This window comes from Sinohyriopsis cumingii, chromosome 15 (genome assembly GCF_028554795.1).
Source record: "Sinohyriopsis cumingii isolate HCF-2022 chromosome 15, ASM2855479v2, whole genome shotgun sequence".
Taxonomy (NCBI): Eukaryota; Metazoa; Mollusca; class Bivalvia; order Unionida; family Unionidae; genus Sinohyriopsis; species Sinohyriopsis cumingii.
The window spans coordinates 117,506,412-117,527,826 of NC_142975.1; the positions used below are offsets into that span (position 1 = coordinate 117,506,412).

Sequence of the window (21,415 nt, forward strand, 5' to 3'; positions counted from 1 at the left end):
GCCTGGCTTAGAAACCATATAACTTTTGACCTTGGTTTTAAGACTTTATTTAAAACAATCACAAATTATGTTACTCTGGAAAGGATATCTCTGATTGGCTCATTGCGAACATTTAATCTTAAACATAAACATTATCTCCAAGCCAGAACTGCTGTCACATAATGGGCCAGCAGATCTGGGTCACTACTGTTACAGCTGGGTATACGAGTAGGAATAGTAAGGGATTAACCCCAGAATTTCCACTTACTTGCCAAACCTTCAACTTGCCGTCAGCATGTGAGTAGGAGACTAGATATTTGCCATCTGGAGACACAGACAGAGCTATCACTGGACCAGAGTGAGCATGGATCATCTGTAAGATTTCAGAAAATAAATTATAATATATCCTAAAGATCCAACTGACTGACTGCAGGATCTATTTTCAAGCCACATGCACTTCCCCTTGATTATGTCAAGCTATAATTGACTATGATAATAATCTGTTCAAGCAGACACTATTGTCTTTCACAGACATTAAATGACATAACATGTTATGACATGTTACCAGATATGTTATATGACATCACATGATGCCTTATGGTGTACTAATCTATTACTGCCTTATCCTTTGTGAATTGTCCTTCTACATTGTTGTCTTGTGAAGTATAGTGCCCCACCAAATGATAACATAATGAGCTCTTCCCTTGCATGAAAGCAATTATAAAATGATGGATTATTGTTATGTGTATCTATAATTTATTCATTGCTGTAAATTGTAGTGATTATCATTACTTCAAATTGTGTATGAAAATAGATTCTATTTTAAGATATTAAAGAATGTAAAATTGCAGAGGATCTATCTATAAAAATAGATGCATACATATGTGTTGACAGTTACCAAAATTAAATTATTAATAAATATGTTTATGAGTTTCAGGCTTTTTCTACTGGACAAGTCAGCCAGGTGGTATCTTAGAAAAATTAAGTTAATTCTCACTGGATCAGTTAAATCATGTGAGTTCTTTTATGATGTTGGTAATTTGTGATTTGCCAAATAGTAGTAGTGATAATGTGCATGTTTTAGCTTTTTCACTTGTATATAAGTAGCTCAGACCGGACAGTTTTCTTATTCTTATTTCTTGTCTTGTTGTAACATCAAGTCTGCAGACATATTTTATGTTGTATTCAGATATTACTTGAATGGAAATTTTTTGTTGTTGATTATTCAGTGGAAATAGAAATGCTCATTGGACTATAATGTTATTTTGGAACTATTGTTAATTATTCAATGGATGTTTGGAAGAAACTATTTTGACTGGTTAGGACTGTTTGGTAGACCAATATATTCTTGCATCTGAAATTCATATAAAACATTTAATCCTTTTTTGGACCTGAATAGAGCGTTCAGGAATATTTTGGATTCAGTTCATAACAGTGTATGTTCCTCTTAAATTTTCATTTTACAAAATTGATAATTAAATTGTTCAAGAAGCAAACTTAAGGCAGATCTGCTGGTATATTATGTAAGAGCAGATGTGGGTTTATGCTAAAGTTGGGTATGGATTCCACATGGATAAAATGATTAATTAATGGAGCACTAACCACATGTTTTATGTGAAGAATGTGACTCAAATAGCAATAATCTGAACCTTATGTGGATGCTGATTTTTGTAAGAGTAATTTTAATGCAAAAATGATATTACATATTAAGATTATTCTAAAGGTGAAAATGGATGAAAAAGTCACATGGTCTAAGTGACTTTTAAAATATGGAAAGGCATTAAGTACACTAAGTCAAAATATATTGCTACTCAATAAATACTTAATGAACAAATTTGCAGCTGATTTTTTCTGGCTGTAAAAAATAGGTGGCTGCTGGTTTGGGGAGGAGCAGCCTTTTTAAAAAGGCTTAATAAGCACATCAGCCTTCTAACAAGGTTTGTAAATTTGTTTTCTTCAGAATCTTCTGAAAATAATGAAGATACAGTGGAAATACAAACGACCAACAATGAATTAGAGAATCTATGGAAGTGACCCAGTATTGTTCTAATTGAAGCCTAAATATGAATACAAGCATGTTCTCACAAAGTTCTAACTTAACCAATTTTATCAATACTGTACTGTCCATTATTACAGATCGTACAGTCTATACAGTTGTGATGAAATAATACTTTGAAACATTTGAATACATTTCCTAAAATGACATTCACAGATTAACTCAGGATAGCAGTCTTATTAATTCTTACCTGGCATTTGGAATGTTGCTTCATCTCATAGAATGCCATAGCACCATTCTTTGCTCCCACCCACACTCTCTTTGTCGTATTACAACAGCACACCATACTGAATCTGGCAGTGAAAAAAGCAAACTGTTGTCATTCAGTGAACAAAGAGATTGGTTGAAACATGGAAAAACAATGGTTTTTCAGATCACTATGCTTTGCTGCAACAATTAATGAATAAATAAATACCAGGGTCGACATCTTATTTTGTTTGTCTATTTGCACTCGTTGCTAGATTTATGGTATGCACAAAATATTGTTCAAATCCAGATGAAAATATTATCATATTTACTCGCTTATAAGACAAGTCCAACTGCAAACTGTACTGACCCATATCTGCTGTTATTTAATACACTGGCAGATCTGGGTCTGTGCAGTTTGTTAGAAATAATCAGTAGAACAAAAAGCATAGACCCTGATCTGCAGGTGCATTAGGCTATAGCAGATCAGGGTCTTAGTTGTTTGCAGTTTGACTCAACTTAAAAGCAAGTATATACCTAGTTCTTCAATATATATATATATATATATATATATATATATATATATATATATATATATATATTTATATATATATAACCATTTTTCTCTCTATCAATGTGAACAACATGTGATAATAATTGTAACAATTCTGCACTTTTAAATCTGCAATAACTCTTAGTGTGAGTTAATCAGAGTCAACAAATGTATTTGTGTGCAAGACTAGTACAAGACATATTAAGGATGACCTAACTTGCATAGCAGACACTAAGGTAAGTATTCCAAGTTGGCTGATCAACATGCTTGACCACAGATTAAAAACAACAGGACTCAAGCAAACATCTTAGACTAAGATGAGGTATGGATTAATCTTTCGAAAGCCCAAAATACTAAAAGGTCATTCAAATAATGGTATCAAACATGCAATCTTTTTATCTCAGAAACAAAAATAATAAAATTCTTTTGCAATGATGCTGAAAGTACTGGCCTAAAAATTACAAACATGTGAGAAAATGGAACTTTACATGGTTTTTTAAATTTAGCATGCAATATGTAAAATAGATTGCTTAACCTGCATATAGCTGGGAATATTTCAGTCAAGCCCTTTGCTTTCAGCTGGCTCACATCAAGGCAGTGTAATGTTACATCCATTACCTGCAAGAAAATAAAAATAATTATAATAATAATAATGCTATTTCTTTATTTTCTGCCTCCCCAATCTCTAGGCACTCTGATACATGGCAAATACATCAACCATTTTATTTGGAGGGATCATTTTGATGTCATTTTTGCTTTTAATGGGACTCAAAACCAACTGAATAACTCCAGCCTCTAGAGCTCATTTGCTGGAATTCTGTCACTGACTAATTTTAACTGTTGGAGGCAACATATTAGAAAAACTGTTGGCTACGGCCAGAGAGCCATTCAATAACCCATGCCAGAATTGTAAATGGGTACTAAAATATTTGCTGACAAATTTTAAACACACACTGAAGATAATTTATAGGACACTCAAAAGGGACCAAAAGTTATTTATGGACTAATTCACTCTACCACCACCACCCCAAAAAAGTCAAAATTAAGGTGTACTATATTATTTTCTATCTTGGTAAGCAGGGTGACCACACAAATGGACTTTTCCTCAAATTTCAGACTAACTTTCACACAGTCTGAGGTTCTGTGGCAGGCTGAGCCAATCTGCTGCTTATCCTAGTCTTTTGAAATCTGAAATTTCTTTACATTTTACAAACTTTTCCAAATACTAAAAATAAACCGAAAAACTTTATATTTTAATTTACACATAGAATGTGATGTTCTCAATGTACAGATAATGCTTGGTTGAACTTAAAAAACATGTTTTTGGATGAAGATAAGCCTGTTATGTACTTTTAAAAAAACGGGCCCAATATTTCTCACCTGGGTAGCCAACATCTGTGCATACAAATTCACATGCACAAATTTTAACTATACAGGGGAATGACAAACTTGGGACACATAGCTGCTACATTGCATTTTATTGCTGGTCCAATTTAACATCTCTGCTTTATGATTTCATGATTTCATTTGTTTCTGTGTGCATGAACTTGTAGCTTGTGACAAGATGGAAGCTGTAATTTTATGTCTGTGCTACAGTACAATAAAAGCAACCATATATATATATATATATATATATATATAAGGTATGTATACCTGGCATCTCGTTTTTAAGACATTTATTTTCCAGGGAGTTTATTCTGTATGAAATAGGTATCTTATTTTCAAGTTTGAATTATTATCGAGATTGTAAAATTTGTATGAAGATATAAAGAAAGTGGTTTATAAATGTTATCCTTTATCAGCAAGTGTCCACTACCACTATGGCAGGTTTCTTTATAGTATCTTGTTGCTGGAAAAAAAAATCTGAGGAATTCTTACCTCAACCAAATGGTCTGCCACGTCATTTGGCATTTTCTCAACCAAGAGTTCTACCATTCGTAGAATCTCTGTTTTGGCTCGCATTAGCACAGTGTTATTGGGCTGAGAATGCTGGGATTGTGATGACTGAGCCATGGCATTATATCTGGCAACCTCCTTTGCCATGGTGATGATAAATGCTGCAGGTCGTGCTGTTGCTATCAGTGACAAGGCATGTCTGGCTGTTCGGCAGGCATCTGCAGCAGGACTCAATGGAAGACCAAAGGTCATACTAAAAACAAATAAGAGGACTGTGTACATTACATTTTATGCCCATGTTGTGCTTAACAGCCATCCATATAGGCAATGACTACATGGTCCTGAACTAAACTTACTGTGCAGAAACCAATTATTGCTTATTAAACTTGCAATGACCTTGAACTATGACCTTTAGACACAAAAATCAAAAGGTTTCTTTCATACCCTAAATAGAAGCCACCCACAAAGTATGGTCATGGTACTGTGTAAAACACAACTTTCTTTGAGTCACAATGACTTGAGTTTTGACTTTTGACACCAAAATCAACATGCTTCTTCTGTACCTTAAAATGCAATTCTTCTACAAAACTGGTCAAGGTACATGGTCTAGAACTAAAGTTATTATATAAAACACATTTCTTCTTTCAGTCACAGTGACCATGACCTTGGAGTTTTTAACCCCTAAATCAACAGGACTCATTCTAATACAGAGTGTATGCCATCAACAAACTGCTAATGGTACATGATCAATAACTGAAATTTGTCTGCAGAAATCATCTTTCAAATCTGAGGCACAATTACCTTGCAATTTGGACCCCAGGGTCAATAGGCTTCTTCCTTATTCCAAGTACAAGACATCCACAAGCTATACTCCAGATGTTTTATGCAGTACAGACATTATTGTGCAGAAACCATTATTTTCCTTTTAGTCAAAGAGGCCTTGCCCACTGACCTTATGACCCAGAATTCAGTAGGCTTCTTCCTTACCCCCAAGTGCAAGCCTTCCAAACATTTTGGTAAAGGTGGATGTTGTAAAGGTTATTGTGTGGTAAAGGATGGGCATTATATTATATGCTCCAGCTTTTGGCAATCATATGAAAATACAGGCATATCAAAAGTAAGAGCACAATTATGACAAAATAATATAAATATAATTTCTAAAGATGATTAACTAGTGAACCAGTTAACTCATTAACCCAGCATGCATGTTTATTCATCACGGAGTTGTAGCCTACTTCCATGCTTGGTAAAGTCAACTTCACTTATGCAGACCTGCCAACCCGGACAAGTCTGTCTCAGTAAGGCAGCTGATTTTTTTCCGTAAGACTGACCAGTTTTCAGTAAAGTGTAAAAAAATTATCAATAACTGCTATTGTAAAGCTGGAAAACAATTAAAAGTTAAATGCAGCGATGATAACATTATGTTCAACTGGAAAGTTTGCAAAGTATGCAAAGACATTTTTTTACCACTAGTACAGTTCCATAAACTTTAGTTCCAAACCCTACGCAACTCAATGACTTGTTGCTATCTCTCAACTTAAGTAATTCTTGGAAATTCTTTTTCCAATTCATATAATGAAGGCAATTATATCTCCTGCCACATGACATATTCAAATTGGCATGTGATGTCCAATAGACATAAATGTGTCAATGTGTCCTTTACATCTTTTATTCACAAGAATCTGAATATTCCTTTTTATTCTTCTATGCTGATTATTCAAACTTTTCTGGAGGCTTATTTTCCCCATTTGTCTTAAACAGCATCACTTTTGGGATGCCATTTTTAAAAAAATTCTGTAATCAATAGTTTGATCATGCAAACACTTCGCATGAACAAATAGGAGCAGTTTAAAGCATCTAGGGTGTTGCTGTAAAGTTAGTCTGGTTCTTTTACTAATTTCACTAATTCTAATATGAAACCTGGCTCCAAATAAAACACAGATGAACCAATTATCCAGATATTCTGGCAATGATCATTTTTCCATAGTTTTTGCTTGCATGCCGTAAGTCCATATTTTAAGGGTAATTTTTGTAAGATTTATGGCAAAATTGTAAGGGTTGGCAGGTCTATTTGTGATACAGCAATGCAGATGGCATTAAAGAAATGGAGAAACATGTAGTTTTTTAGAGTTTCAACATAATATCACCTTTCTACTCACATTAAAATTATGGCTGAAAAATATAATTTTTGAGACCAGATTTTTTTTTACCTCGAAAATTACATTTCAGAACCAGAGTTGGATCCAGATTTTAGATTTTTTGGTCTTTGATTTAAAGCAGCAACATGGTCTGTCCAATATACTAAAAAAAAGGGCCAACTTTCACCCTTCTGCACATTTGCAGGGAATCAAAAACATCTTTTAAACCCCTAAGCATCTGGCTAAATGAAAATGTCTTGGAAAAAGATGTTTTTGCATGCAATCAGAAGTAACCCGCAAAATGCATTTCCTACCCCCATTTCAGGTAAAACAGATGACTTTCCAGGGATCAGTGAGTTAAATAATAGGTTTCTAAGGGTGCAGTCATAAGCAATTCCCAGTTCCAAAATTCACTTCACTTTTATAGCAACTAATAACTTTTCTAATGCTCTTCATCAGACAAGTATAAGTGTATCCCTATTAAATTATAGTTTTACATTTTAAAAAATGTAAGTATCTTTGGCAAATAAATATTACTTTAATAAATGTTTGACCACTGAATAAGATTTCTGAATAATGAATTTTAAAGTTTTTAAAAGACACATTATCATAAGCTTCAATCTGAAGGAAAAAAAAACTTTGTATGGTATTCATCATCTGTACAGTGGTTAATGTCTTGTAACTCTTTATTTGTATCAGGACTGCACAAAAGGATTCCAAAATGCACAGTAAAACACGTCAATAGATGATACTCAATGGACAATACAAATCTGTCCATTACTAAAAAGTGACCTTAATATAAAGAAAACTATCTGAAGCACCATACATTTTCCTCATGTATACTGAAGTCCATGAACATGCACATCCAGGTTTTTCTCTGATGTAAAAGACATCAATTAATGAACTAAATCTGGTTTCCAGTAAAACTTACACAAACATCTAAATGTATGTATAAGTAAACTAATTTGTTTCCGAACTCACTTTTGTAAAAATATTATTTACATACAGTTAAAACATATGGACACAAACTAGTGTCTTCTTTTCAAGTTGGACAGATTTATATACAGGGCACCTAAAGATTTCCCCCAGATATTTCAAAAAGTGTCCTATATGGGCAGTTGTCCATTATATAAAAGTGTCCTTTTAGCAGAAGTTAATGTATACTGACTTTCATTTTCATAATGGATATTACTGTTATAATGTCCTAATTATCATATGTCAGTAGCAATTGCACATAGTAGGTTCAGTGAGTAAGGCAGATGTTTTGGGGCAGAATGATATCTGATATGACTGGATCTCAAAATTATGTTTATTAGACAATAAATTTAAGAACATGTTTATCCATACATCATGAAAATGGTTTCCAACGACTCGTGGCATATTATTATTCAACTTATTTCTGAAATGTTATATCTATTGAAAGCTCACTGTACTATCCTGAAGCAATGCAGTGAATTTAAGTTTCTATAGAGTTCCTAGTTTTGTGGACTTAACGGTCTCTGCAAACCACAAACTTGAAGACTCAGTGATCCATAATCTGCCTACAGAAATAGTCTGACACTTTTAATTCCTAATCCAGTGCTGTCCAACCCACGGCCCGTGGGCTGAATTTAAATGGCTCATCAGAGCTCGAGCAACTATATAGTCGTTGCTTTTCAGTTTTCTGCTGTGGCCCTCGGATTCAAGAAAAACATATTTCAGTGGCCTATGGTATCAAAAAGGTTGGACAGCACTGCCCTGATCCATCAATTTAGATACCAACAAAAATTACATATCCCCAAATTACCATAAAATTTTATATCCACAAAAAAAAAAATGAATTCACAATGTATGGCACCTATATATCTTCCTGGCAATGTTTTTATTCTTGTTCTATCACCTAACACTGGATGACATCTTTTCCCATGATGACATTTCAATGGTCACTACATCTGATGGTGTGACTTAAAAAATTTCTATCTTAAATCACCCAATTTTAGCTTGTAAGAAGTAAAATGAATTGTATGACTTTTTAAAAAAACAACAGTCAGCATTTATAAGACAATAATGAAAATAAGTTGTTCACAAAATTTCTGCATCACATATCTATGAATTTATTACTCATGTAAGAATTTAATGAGGTTAAAGTATGACTTTCAGTATCCTTAGGTCAATAATACCATGGCACTAGCTTGTCCGCATCTATACAGATCTCTAGGAGACCCAAAAGAACAGCTGAAACATCAAGGTATGGCTCCCAGACAGTGAAACCTCGTCCAATTAGGTCAATAGCTGCCCTCCTAATTGGTGTGTGAGCTGGCAGTTTCTTGCTGGGTGGCTGGTGTAGAAGGAATGTCAAGGCTTTACCTGGAAAGATAATAATTCTTACTGGAAGGGTTTACTTATTTACACAGATTTGCCGTGGCATATTACACTGGCAGATCTGGGTCCAAGCAGTTAATTAGGATTAATCAGTAGAATAAATAACATAGACCTTTTATGTGATAACAGATCAGGGTCTATGATGTTTGCAGTTGGTTTTGCAACTATATACAGTAAGAACTTTAATGACTTCCAACTGACAACTTTCACACAATCTGGCTGGTTTTCCCTGGCTTGACATGTGCTATTTTTGTTTTACATAACTTACTTAAATGTGGGAATTCAATCAAAAAACTGTATAACAGTACTATATCTAATAAAGGGGAGTAAAGGAATGAGAGCAGATAGCATGTCAATTTTGATAACATGGCTAATTTTGAGTCCACCTTTTACATCTTTAATACACTGTATATGTTTTATGTTCTCTTACTTGTATGCCTTGCCAGTGAGTAGTTGGAGAGAGTAAACCCTTCCTGGGAGCTCTTTTTACTTTTCTTGGATTCATCTTTCCTCTTGCTGGGTTCAATCTCATGTCCGAATTCCGCCCCAATCACAGCTAACATCACAATGGCTGTGGCTTGTTTACATCGGTTCTCAAAGGATTTGGAAGGTTTGTGGACAGGGGATTCTGCTGCAATTGAAGTCTATATATTTTTGTGTTGCAAATCTTCTAAGTAAAGCAATCAAAGTATTGTAAATATTGTTGTTGTTGTGGGGTTTAACGCCATTTTTCAGCACACAATAGGCTATACATGGCGGCCAGTATTAATGGTGGAGGAAGAACCCGGGAAAACCCAGGAAGAACAACCGACCCACAAGAAGCTACTGGCAAGCTTTCTCACATACCCACATTGGCCGATACCTAGACTCGAACCCACGCTGACAGAGGTGAGATGGCAGTGATCCGTAATGGAGAGCGCTTTAGACCACTTGGCCACTCGGGGGCCCCTGTAAATATTGATGACTTGAAGAGCATAAATGATACAGCACTCCCTCAGGATAAGGTGCCTCAGTATAACAATCCTTTTTATAAAGTTGGTACTGTCATGGATTCCATTTCAGTATTTAATAGTAATATTATGTATACATCCCTCAATACTAGGTGGCAACTCCTATATATAGTAAAATTTTATGACCCCCAAGAAAGCAATATAGTGACTGTGTACTGTACAACATAAAACAGGATCAAAGAAACAAAACTAACATCAGAGATACTGTGAATCATGTTTTCATTTTCATTAAAATACCATTATCCAACCAGAATTCTAAAAGTTTTGAAAGTCTTTTCTTTTCCTCAGGTTTCCAACATTACCCCAAGATTGACTTTTATGTTATGTCGTGCTTATAAGATGAACCCTACTCTGCAAGATGCAAATTTTCATTTAAAAAAGAATGACTTAATTTATTAGTCACATTAATTCATATTAGAAGGGTTGACAGATTTGACACATTTTAGGATCTGTTCATCCTGATGAGGACAGGAAAGGAGGGAGATGAGGAGAAGGTGCATTATAAGCAGAAAAAGAAAAAGGGCCTAAATATGGTTTGGATAACAAATAATAAGTCAGATAAATTTCCTAAATGGGAAAATAAAGTACTTCTAAAAGTGATACTGCCACTGTGGTGATAAAAATGATATCATCAACTCTGTGACATCTTTATTTTCCCCCACTGATATATTTCAGTAGTTCACAATGAAATGTATAATACCATAGTTCCCAACCCTAGGTCACAACCCAATTCTGGGTCATGAGGACATTCTGGAGGGTAACCAGGATTTTTTTCTGAGGGCAGCAAAACTTCAAAATGTGGAAACGGAAAAAAAGGTTGGGAACAACTGTCCTAAAACAATACTGTGAATACTTCAAAAGTAAAAATCAATGTGATGGTACTGAGGCATTGGCAATAAATGTAAATGGCCTATATGCTATTTAGCTGAGGGTTGACAAAGCAAGGATAAAATGTATGCTTTAGTAGTCCCATTATCATTATCCAACAATTTTCACTATTAATGAGAACATCTTAAACCTGTATTACATTTTCTCAACAAAAATGATCAAAATGTTAAAATGAGGAAAACAGTATGAGAATATAAGGATGTTAATGGTGGTTTTACTGTCACAAATATTAGTTTTACTATCTTTGTTATGAGTCTATGCTCTTAAAATAAGTTACAGAAAAGAGTGAAAGACAACAAGCTTTGTAGAATTTAAAAATTAAATGTATTTCCCTTGAATACAAAATGAAAATGAGAAAAAAAAGAACTTATGGTATAGCGAATTAAATCCTAAAATAATCCAAGAATTACAGACACAAGTCCTAATAATTTAAAGTCCTGAATGAAACTCAGTACAAGTCCTGAAGAAATATTTTTAAAAAAATGAAGGTGATGATGTGTCTGTTATAGCTTATAGTGTGATGATGTCAACAGTCTTTTGTTGAATCACAGTAATATAATTCCAGGTTTGAATTCAGTATAAATTCCAGTGAATGTCTTTATCCAAGAATTTTATCAAAGCACTTTTATATTTACAGAGAAAATAATCACTTGAATTCAATAATTTGAAGAAAAAGATTCATCTCATCTTGACACAACATAATACAACTTGAAAGTGCTAGATGTTAAAGCATGAATGGCCAACTCCTCACAATTGCAAGATTATATAGTTCTCTACTTTATCTCATGTCACAATTAGCATTTTCCATTTAAAAAAAAACCATAACCTAATGGGAAATAACCTTCTAGAAGTTACAAAATCAAAACCATAACCAGGATTACACTCAGAAAATTCCAAAACTTTGACCCAAATAAACATATTTACTTTTTCTATTAATAATGATCCTGATATTAAGCCCATACACAGAGAGAATAATTCAGCTATGTATTAGTTGTTTATGCAAAATAAAAAAATAAAAAATGTCAATCAGGTCAAGCAGAAATCAATTCAATTTCGGACAAGGTCAAGTCCAGCATACAATGTTACATTACAATATCATGTAATGAAATATAAAAGAAACAATTAAAAAAATTAACTGACAATGTAAATTAAATATATTTAACAGCACAGATAATATATTTCCAGTAAAATTCAATAAACAACAGCAAAACCACCAATACTGTTCTCAAATCTTAACATAAAAGTGTTATTTCCTAAATATACCAGACATGTTCAAAGAAACTAATTACCTGTCAGCACTTGTTCTATCTCTTCTTCCACTTCTTCCTCATCTGCCTTCTCTAAACTAAGAAGGCTAAGGTGAGGGTCTACATAGGTGGGGAGGTATGGTGACCAGTTATCTACAATACTTTTTCTCCCCTCAGGTCCAAGTCGTCTCAACTCTGCAAGCAACAGTGCTTGGGCTGCTTCTCTGATCTAAAGTGGAAAAAAGTGGCAACAGAGAAAAACTGGTTTAAATATAGCATCTGTATAACACTAGGTATCGTTATTTGCAAATCTTGCTATAATGTATAGTGATTTCTCCACAATTTTCAGAAAGTAGAATTTTTTGGGTTTTACATTTTTAAAGGAGGTAATGTAGTACCATAGGCCTTAGAATTGTATGTAATAGCATAGTGATTACCACCAAACACTGAATAATGCATGACCACCATTGTAAATACTGTACAACCTTGCCTTGTACAGTTAATACAATGCTTTTAATAACTATATAATCATTTGCAAAAAGTCACGCAGTAAGCACTTGATTATAGTAGTTGATCTAGAAGTCAAGTGGACATATGATCAGATTGTTAACATTAATGAATGTTACAGGTTTCATTATGCTTACATCAAAATGACTGCTGACAATATCTGCCAGCTCACTCATTTTCTGTCAAGGTCGGACAAAGGCAGACATGCAGTTTTTGGCATTTGGCAGGAATGTCTCTGCTGTTACATTCAGTTCTAAATTTTATGGTGTACCATTGTCATAACACAATACCTGTCAATCATTATACTTTTGGTGAAATTATTACACTATTTTTCACTAAATTATGTCAAACACTTTCCTGCATATGGATTATACTTATGAAGACAATACCAAAATCAAATTAAAGTTGTTTTTGTCCTTTTCATTATCATCTCTTTCATCCACACCTCATATAAATTTGAAAATGTTCATTCAAGGAAAGCATAACGCATAAGAGTATACTTGTCCATGTACTTTCATAAAACTATCATTATGTTCTAGTTAGTGCCGATACATACATACATACATACATACGTACATACGTACGCACATACATATCTACATACATACATACATACATACATACATACATACATACATACATATAATTTAAGAAAAAACAAACAGGTTTCTTCAATGTGAAAACGAATCTTGCATATTAGTTTTATTAATTAAGAGAACTGGATAGGTGACCAGTCTACATGGTAAATAATGGCGCAAGGTGTTACATGGAATCAGATTACAGTCATAAGTCCTAGTTCAGTACCCATGACAATAGTCCCAGTCTATTTTGAGAGCATTTTTTTCTTCTATCTCCTTTTGGTGATGATAAAAGTATTAGATTTAGGCATTCTTGGTGTTGATTTAAAGATATTTGTTTATTCTTTAGAATTTGTTGTGGTTGTCAGTGTGTATTTTGGTGAGAATGCACAGAGTGTAATGAAGCACTGATGATGATCCAGTAGTGAAATCTGACCCAATGTACAGTGCTGTGTTAATAGTCCAGCCTCTCAGAAAATGCTGGATAACCTATGACAAGAACTGAGTTTATCTTTGAAGGTACTTCAGAATAAGATGATTTATTATCATTTGGACACAATGGAAAGTTCAGTACTGAGAAACAACTGTAGAGAATATAGAGAATATATAGTAAATTAATTGTGATTTGATTCCATATGAAGCAGCCTTTATCTGTGTGACTCATGAATGTTAAATGATTATGAAAAATGTTACAGTAAAGGAGTCATGTTACAGTATAGGAGTCATGACATTTTGGAATGATTCATACAACTGCATATTCTAGAGAAAACAATGCTTTATCATGTACCTTTGTATCACCTTTAAAACAGGTACAGCACTCCATTTATGTGGCTCACAAAAATTTCAGGACCAAAAACACCTAATTCTCAAGAGCTTGTTATAATCTTTAGTAACAGCAGCCTAATTTTATTCTTTATCAGCAACGTTTGTTTAAATTTTAAAGACCTTGATGTCTAGCACTGGTGCTTCATGCCACAGACATACAACATCATATCCCACACAGTCATATTATCCTGACACCTGGCCGACCAGTCCCAACACTAACCTCTTAATGCTGAGTGCCTAGCTAGGCAGCTGTTAGTAACATTTTTATAGGTCTCTGGTATGACTTGGCTGGGATTAGAACCCTCAACCTCCCGCATCCAAGGCAGACAGTATAACCATTATGCCACTGGTACAGTCTTTAAAAAGAGGCATTTCAAGGGTTTTACTTTTTTCTTTTTTGGGGTGGGGAGTGGAGGCCTATTTTGTTATAGGGGGTCAGCATTATTGATAAATTACTGAAAGCCATTAATGCCAGAATTCTATGTGTCACATCAAGGCAGATTCTAGGATAGATGTTTTAAGAAGCTGTTAAAAAGTTTTCAATTTTAAGTAATGTTGCCCATATTTTAATGTCAAGTCATTATCAGCTGCATAAATTTAAAAACTATTCACGCCATGAAACTCCCTGCCAAATCTGTTTTGAAATTTATCTAGTAGTTTCTGAGAAGTTTAAAAAAGCAAATGTTGATGAGTAACACACTATGAACAATAAATATGTTAGAGGCCGGGTCATACATAAGCACACAGGGCCTTATAACCAGGTGAGCTAAAACTGAACAATATACAAAAAAGTTAAATTTTGTTACACAGCTGTTTCATCCTTTAATCAAGTTTACTTAGTTTCAGTAAAATTATTCAAGCAGAGATGCTTGTTCACACCACTTGACTTTTTCTCACAATACTGCATTTTATAAAAAATTTAAAGAAATTTGACACACAATCATATTTATGAAGCAGAGAAAAAAAATGCCTAAAAATAAAGAAAATGTTACTGCATCAAATTTGCAATTTATTTACTTTTCATTGGAAAATTAACTTGGTTCTTTGTTGTTTGTTTTTCTCTTCTTTAAATAACAGTATGTGACAGTTCCTAGTGACTTTACAGTGATCAACACTTCATTGACTCTACTTGGTTTTATCAAGGTGATAATACCAGCTGCAAATTTTTATGCACTGACAATAAGATTGCATTGTCTAGGTAAATTTTTTTGACCTTTCCAAGAAAAATTATCTTGGTTCAATTTTGTTTCTCATCTTAAATCAGTTCTTGACCTTTTTTTATTAACAGTAACTAATGTCTCATTGACTCAACAAGTTGTTTTCAAAGGTAATCTGCAATGGTTGAAGCTTTGACATAATTACGATGCATTGTCTGGTTACAAGTTAGCTTGGATACTGACATATTTCATGCTAGTCCAAATAATGGATTATCACATGTACACAACTTTTTTTTAAATATATGTAAGGTCAGTGTGTGTGTGTGTGTGAGAGAGAGACATCTGAATTATTAATGTAGCTTTAACAATTTCATTTATATCACTATGATATCTGCATTGTGGCAGTTTATAGTGATGTCTAGCACTGTGGCATCATGTCGCGGACATGTAGCATGAAGTCCCACCCAGTCACAATATCCTAACACCAGGTCGACCAGTCATAACACTAACCTCTTAATGCTGAGCACCTAGCAAGGCAGTGACTCAGCATGGGTTTGAACCTGTGACCTGCATCTGAGGCAGGCATTCTAACCACTTAGGCCATTGGAGCTGTACATGTAAGGTCAAAAACTAGGATGTGCATTATAAGTTAGTGGTTGAAAGTAAAGTTACCACTAATAGGCATGTATCTGGCCAATGTTGATTTTTCTGACTGATTTTCAACTGACATTTTACCTTCAGTTCATACATAATCTAGACAGTTTTGGCTGGTCTGACACATACAATTTTGTGATGCTGGCCATTCTCAAATTTTGGAATTGCACACACCACTTCAGTAAAAAAAAAAAAAAATTAAACCACTTCAAACTGTTCATAAATGTCCTGCTTCACACAAACATTTGCCTCAGGATGAACCTTCCAACTCAAATTCTACCACTGTGTTGTGACACACAAGTTGATTTTTTTTTTTATTAAGCAGCAAACAATGATAAATTAACCCTTTCTCTCATACCAACCAACCATTGAACCACAGCATGGATTACATGATTCTTTCCACAATGTATATTATCGTGAAAACAGTATTATCCTGACACCAGGCCAAACAGTCATAGGACTAACCTGAGTGCCTAGTGAGGCAACTTCCAGAAAAAATACTTTTCAAGAGTAGATTTTCCATTGGATAGCACTATGTGTCAACCACACAAATAACTGTTTTCCATGGGTGTCATGAAGTGCATTAAAGGAGATATGGAAGAGGCATTCAAGTATACTCACATAAAATATAGTAGAGGTACTGAAACACGAGCGTTGAAAGGGTGGTTGTGGCAGCCGGATTTACTTCCATGGGGAAAGGATTAAGGATTAACTGACAGTTCCTTCAAAAGGTCAAATACTATTTCTTTTCATAGGTATCTAGTAAACATATATAATACTGTAATCATTTACTTACCTCTAAACATCTATCCTGCCATCTTCTTGCCAACATTTCCAGTGAGGGTGGATCAAATTCTCCTGAGCCAACAAGTTCTGGCAGCAGTACACAGTGTAGGGCTGCTAAAAGACTCCAACCCTGTTTGATCTGTGACTGCTGTAACATTGCTAAATCTCCTGTCTCATCCTCATTCCCATGCTCAAAGCTGGTTTCCACCTCTGCCATCACTGGACCCTGGTTTCCATGGGCCCTCTTACTACTGCAGATGAAACAAGAGGATCATGTAGGCCTGATACTGCTTACGTGGCAAACATAACTTAATAGTTGACCATGTCATTAAGCAGGCCTAAGTAGTACTGCAAGAACATAGCCTAATTAAACTATCTCCAAACCTTCAGATCATGTGGATTTGACCTATTTACCTATTTTATCGCAGTCTCATACAAATTGTTTCCAAAGATAAATCTTTTGCTAATAAATGAAGTCATTCAAGATCTTAGTCATAAAAACTCCTCAGGAATTCTTAAATTCTAATTGATTTTGCCACATATTGTTTTCCTTAAATAAAAAATGGTGGCCAGGTATTAATGAAATGTCATTAAAAAAATTAATGGGTTAAAAAAAATGTATGAATTAAATTTTTTAAAATATTTTTAATTATTTGATCTACCAGAAAAATGTGTTGTTTTCATTTTCAGATTTTTTACTATAGCTTCAATTTTAGTGCTTTACTGGTTTTCTCTTACCCATAAACTATTTCCCTTTAAAAACAATATTTTCAGTCAAGTCTATAGAATTTCACTCAATAACATTATTTTATGTCACTCTAATTACTAACTGACAATAAGCATATTTACAACCTAAAAATACATAATGTACTGTGACCCAATTATAGCACGCTCACTTATAACAAAAATTAGGATATAACAAAATCATGGTTGTTGTTATTGTTGTTGTTGTAGGGTTTAATGCCATTTTTCAGCACACACATGGCTATACATGGCGGCCAGTATTAACGGTGGAGGAAGAACCAGGGAAAACCCCGGAAAGAACCACCGACCCACGAGAAGCTACTGGCAAGCTTTCTCACATACCCACATTGGCTGAATCCGAGACTCGAACCCATGCAGACAGAGGTGAGATGGCAGTGATCCATAATGGACAGCGCTTTAGGCCACTCAGCCACTCGGGGTCCCAAAAATCATGGTGTGGCTCCTGAAATATCATATGCATGTATTTTGCTTGTACGCAAAAAACACAATGTTTTCTTCTTAAAAGTATAAAAAAATTAATGTGTACAAAGTCTATTATCATTTTGGGAAGGAAATCATGAATTCTAATAAAAGACAATTGTGATGCAGCTTCTAAAATTACATATTCATATATTTTTTCCATACATTAAAAAAAATAGTTTTTAAAAGTATGAAAAATAAAATGTAAGAAGTTTATTCAGGGATCTTGCTCTACTTTACCAATATTGCAAATTGATTTTTTTCCTTATTGGCAACAAAATATACCATTTGGTGACTGTTTGGTGACAACATTCTTGGCTGTTTAAACTTAATAGAAAATTTGGATTTGGAGCAGAGAAATTCAAAGGCATCATGAAGAGAAACAACAAATTTCTATATAAAATAACCAAAATCTAGCTACTGTTACATAACCAAATCCATTGTTCATATTAACAACCCATTTTAACAGTCACTGTTATATAATTATGCTGAAATCTGATCTGAGTACTGTATGCTGTGATACACTCAAATAACCTGAGTACTGTTTAATGTGATACACTCAAATAGCCTTGCTGATATGAGTACTGTATTCTGTGATACACTCAAATAACCTTGCTGATCTGAGTACTGTATTCTGTGATACACTCAAATAGCCTTGCTGATCTGAGTACTGAGTACTGTATACTGTGATACACACAAATAGCCTTGCTGATCTGAGTACTGTATACTGTGATACACTCAAATAGCCTTGCTGATCTGAGTACTGTATGCTGTGATACACTCAAATAGCCTTGCTACTTGATTAGCTACAACTGACCAACCTCTTAAGTCACGAACAGAAACAGCTACAGTAGACCAAATGATGGCTATTTCTTTTTTTTTAAATGTACCTAGAAAAAAATATTTCTGCTGAAACTTCAAAGAAAACTGATTACCTCTGCAGCACCAATTGTTCTGTATGAATACTAAGCAAGTGAAATAATTCAGTCTCAATGTTATATAATTATGTGATGTTGCTGCCGCAATAACAAATGGGCATTTGTCTGTCCTCCAAAGATTACCTTCAGTGGTGACTTCAATAACACATACACCTTTCATCAAAACAAGCCTATTATAATCTTCAATAAAAAACAAAGCATTTTTCATCAAAGGAAGGCAGGAACTTAAATAAATGTACAAAAGATTTAAACTATCCTATTTGTTAAGTAATTACAATTATCATAGGATTGGTTAATTAGTTTCAAAGGGTTCTGTATACATTGGTCGATAAAAAACACATTTTGTGTGGTCCCTGAATGGTCATTTTACACAGGTTTGACTGCATATACATACCTTGTCTTCCTTATTGGTGCATAAGTCCGGAATGTGGCCTGGTTCATACTCATCAAGGTGTTGGCAACAGATATGACACTTAGAAGGTGCTGAGTGGTAACAGCACTGGATATCTGCCATCGAGCTTTTGTTGAGAAAAGTTTTGTCTCCTCCTGCAGAACATTATCATCCTGTTTTGGTGGCTTTCCTGCTGATAGTCCACTATCTGAATCACAACTCTGATCACTGCAGTCATTACGAGCAAGACTGGCAAGAGTAGGTCGAGTCAGCTTCACACTTTTCCCAGCCTCAACCTGAGATGCAGATCTCGCCTGCTGAATCAGTGTTTTCTTTTGTGCAAGAATCCTCTCCTTCACAGCATTATTAATCTCCTCCTGGCAAACTCGCTTGTGCCATCCAGGCAACATGAGTGACATGTGACCCTCCCGTGACAGTAACCCATAGGATATGGGACATTTTGGCTTTAAAAGTCCTAATTTATTTAAACATAATTTATCTAGATCAGGGTCCAAACCCCAAGCATGAAGAAATGACATGAATAACTGTGCTATTTCCATTGTCATGGTTTTCAAATGAAAATATTCATTGTCTTTCTTCCTTATTGAACGTGGAGACAACTGTTGTATTTCTACTATACTGGAACTGTCCTCTGTTACAGACTGGATCTGAATTGCAGTAAAACCTGCCGTTTCTATTGTCTGCTGGATTTTCTGGCTTGCAGTATCAGCTTTTTCCTTCACCTTTGAAATAATCTCTGTAAAACCAAATTTACAGAAATATGAAAATTATGAAAATTAAAATTAAAATTAAAAACAAAAACTTTACTTTATTTCAAATATTAACAAAGAAAGTCATCTTAAAAAATCAAAATCAATTGGTCAGATGATGGCATGGAATAGTCTTGTGATGTGGATCAAATGGAATATCACAGAAAAAAAGAACTCTGAATGGGCAAGTAATCATCCTTGCACTCATTGGCATCAGGAATCATCCACAATTAATTTTAATCCCAAGAATGATCACTATGAATGCTGTAACTCCATCTGCTATAGTGCCATTCCCACGAAAAAAACTTACACAAGTGAACACCTGGTATTTTTTATACCATATATACCAATGATAATTACCATCATTAAATTAAAAGATGGAATGAAAATACATACCAAGCAGAAAATGTGTCCTCAAAAATCTAATTCAGAATACATGTTTTATAATAAACAATACTAAATGCTTTATGAGTTGACAATAAGGGATTATAGTCAGATATACAAAGAGGGAAAATAGTTGCCACATGTACAGTACCATGAGGCTGGCAATTTTGGTACCTTTAGTTCAACAAAATTGGGAATCCTTTATTTGCCAATCAATTGCTGGTGCTTGCATAACACACAATAGTGTAGAATGTGGTTTCTTTGAATTTCAGGGGAGGGCCAATCGTGTTCACAAAATAGTTGCATGGATAAGGATTAACTATTAATTAGTTGTGCTGGCTTTCTTGCTTGTTTATTTAGGACTAATCTTTAGCTATTGTGCAGTTTGACCACAGCTGACCAGAATATGAAAATAGGGCACATACTGGGGGAAAATAGGACATGTCACAGGGAGAAACAGCAAGTCTTTTTGCGAATTTCACGAATACTATAACAGGAAGATCAATCAATATTTTGTGAAAACAAGGCTTTAAAAATGCTATGATAAACCTCCCGATTTTAAGTTCCAACCTTTATTTTTTTTTTTCAGTCTCCCTACTTGGCTTTTGAAAAGTTTACAAAACTATGGTAATCGTGCTAATATTAAGGAATAAAAGACAATTACACATCAATGTACTTGTATAGTTACCAGTCAAAATTTCCTCTTATCACAAGCCAGTTTCAGGGTTTTAATGATTAACTGGCCTGTACTTCTGTCACAAAACGAAAGAAATTTGCCAACTATCACATAGGAGATGCCAAAACATCAAGATTCCATTGTGTGGAAAGTTATGATGTTTGTTCAGCTAAAACACAAAACTAAAACTGATTTTGATCTTTGTTGAACT

At 34.3% G+C, this 21,415-nt stretch overlaps 1 protein-coding gene across 6 annotated transcripts in view; it reads right to left on the reverse strand.

The window, feature by feature from the left end:
- The window catches only part of LOC149782560 (WD repeat-containing protein 7-like), a 146,785-nt gene that overhangs the window by 5,603 nt on the left and 119,767 nt on the right, over positions 1–21,415 (reverse strand). For 5 of the 6 annotated variants that reach the window (XM_089934006.1, XM_089934003.1, XM_089934008.1 and 2 more), the window contains 9 exons: positions 19,378–20,131; positions 16,832–17,072; positions 12,357–12,543; positions 9,600–9,800; positions 8,968–9,154; positions 4,653–4,923; positions 3,310–3,392; positions 2,226–2,328; positions 248–352 (listed from right to left, as the gene is read on the reverse strand). In XM_089934006.1, coding sequence (XP_089790132.1) covers positions 248–352; positions 2,226–2,328; positions 3,310–3,392; positions 4,653–4,923; positions 8,968–9,154; positions 9,600–9,800; positions 12,357–12,543; positions 16,832–17,072; positions 19,378–20,131 — 2,132 coding nt within the window. The remainder of the gene's footprint in view (positions 1–247; positions 353–2,225; positions 2,329–3,309; positions 3,393–4,652; positions 4,924–8,967; positions 9,155–9,599; positions 9,801–12,356; positions 12,544–16,831; positions 17,073–19,377; positions 20,132–21,415) is intronic. The other variant, XM_089934004.1, reaches the window with a different exon arrangement.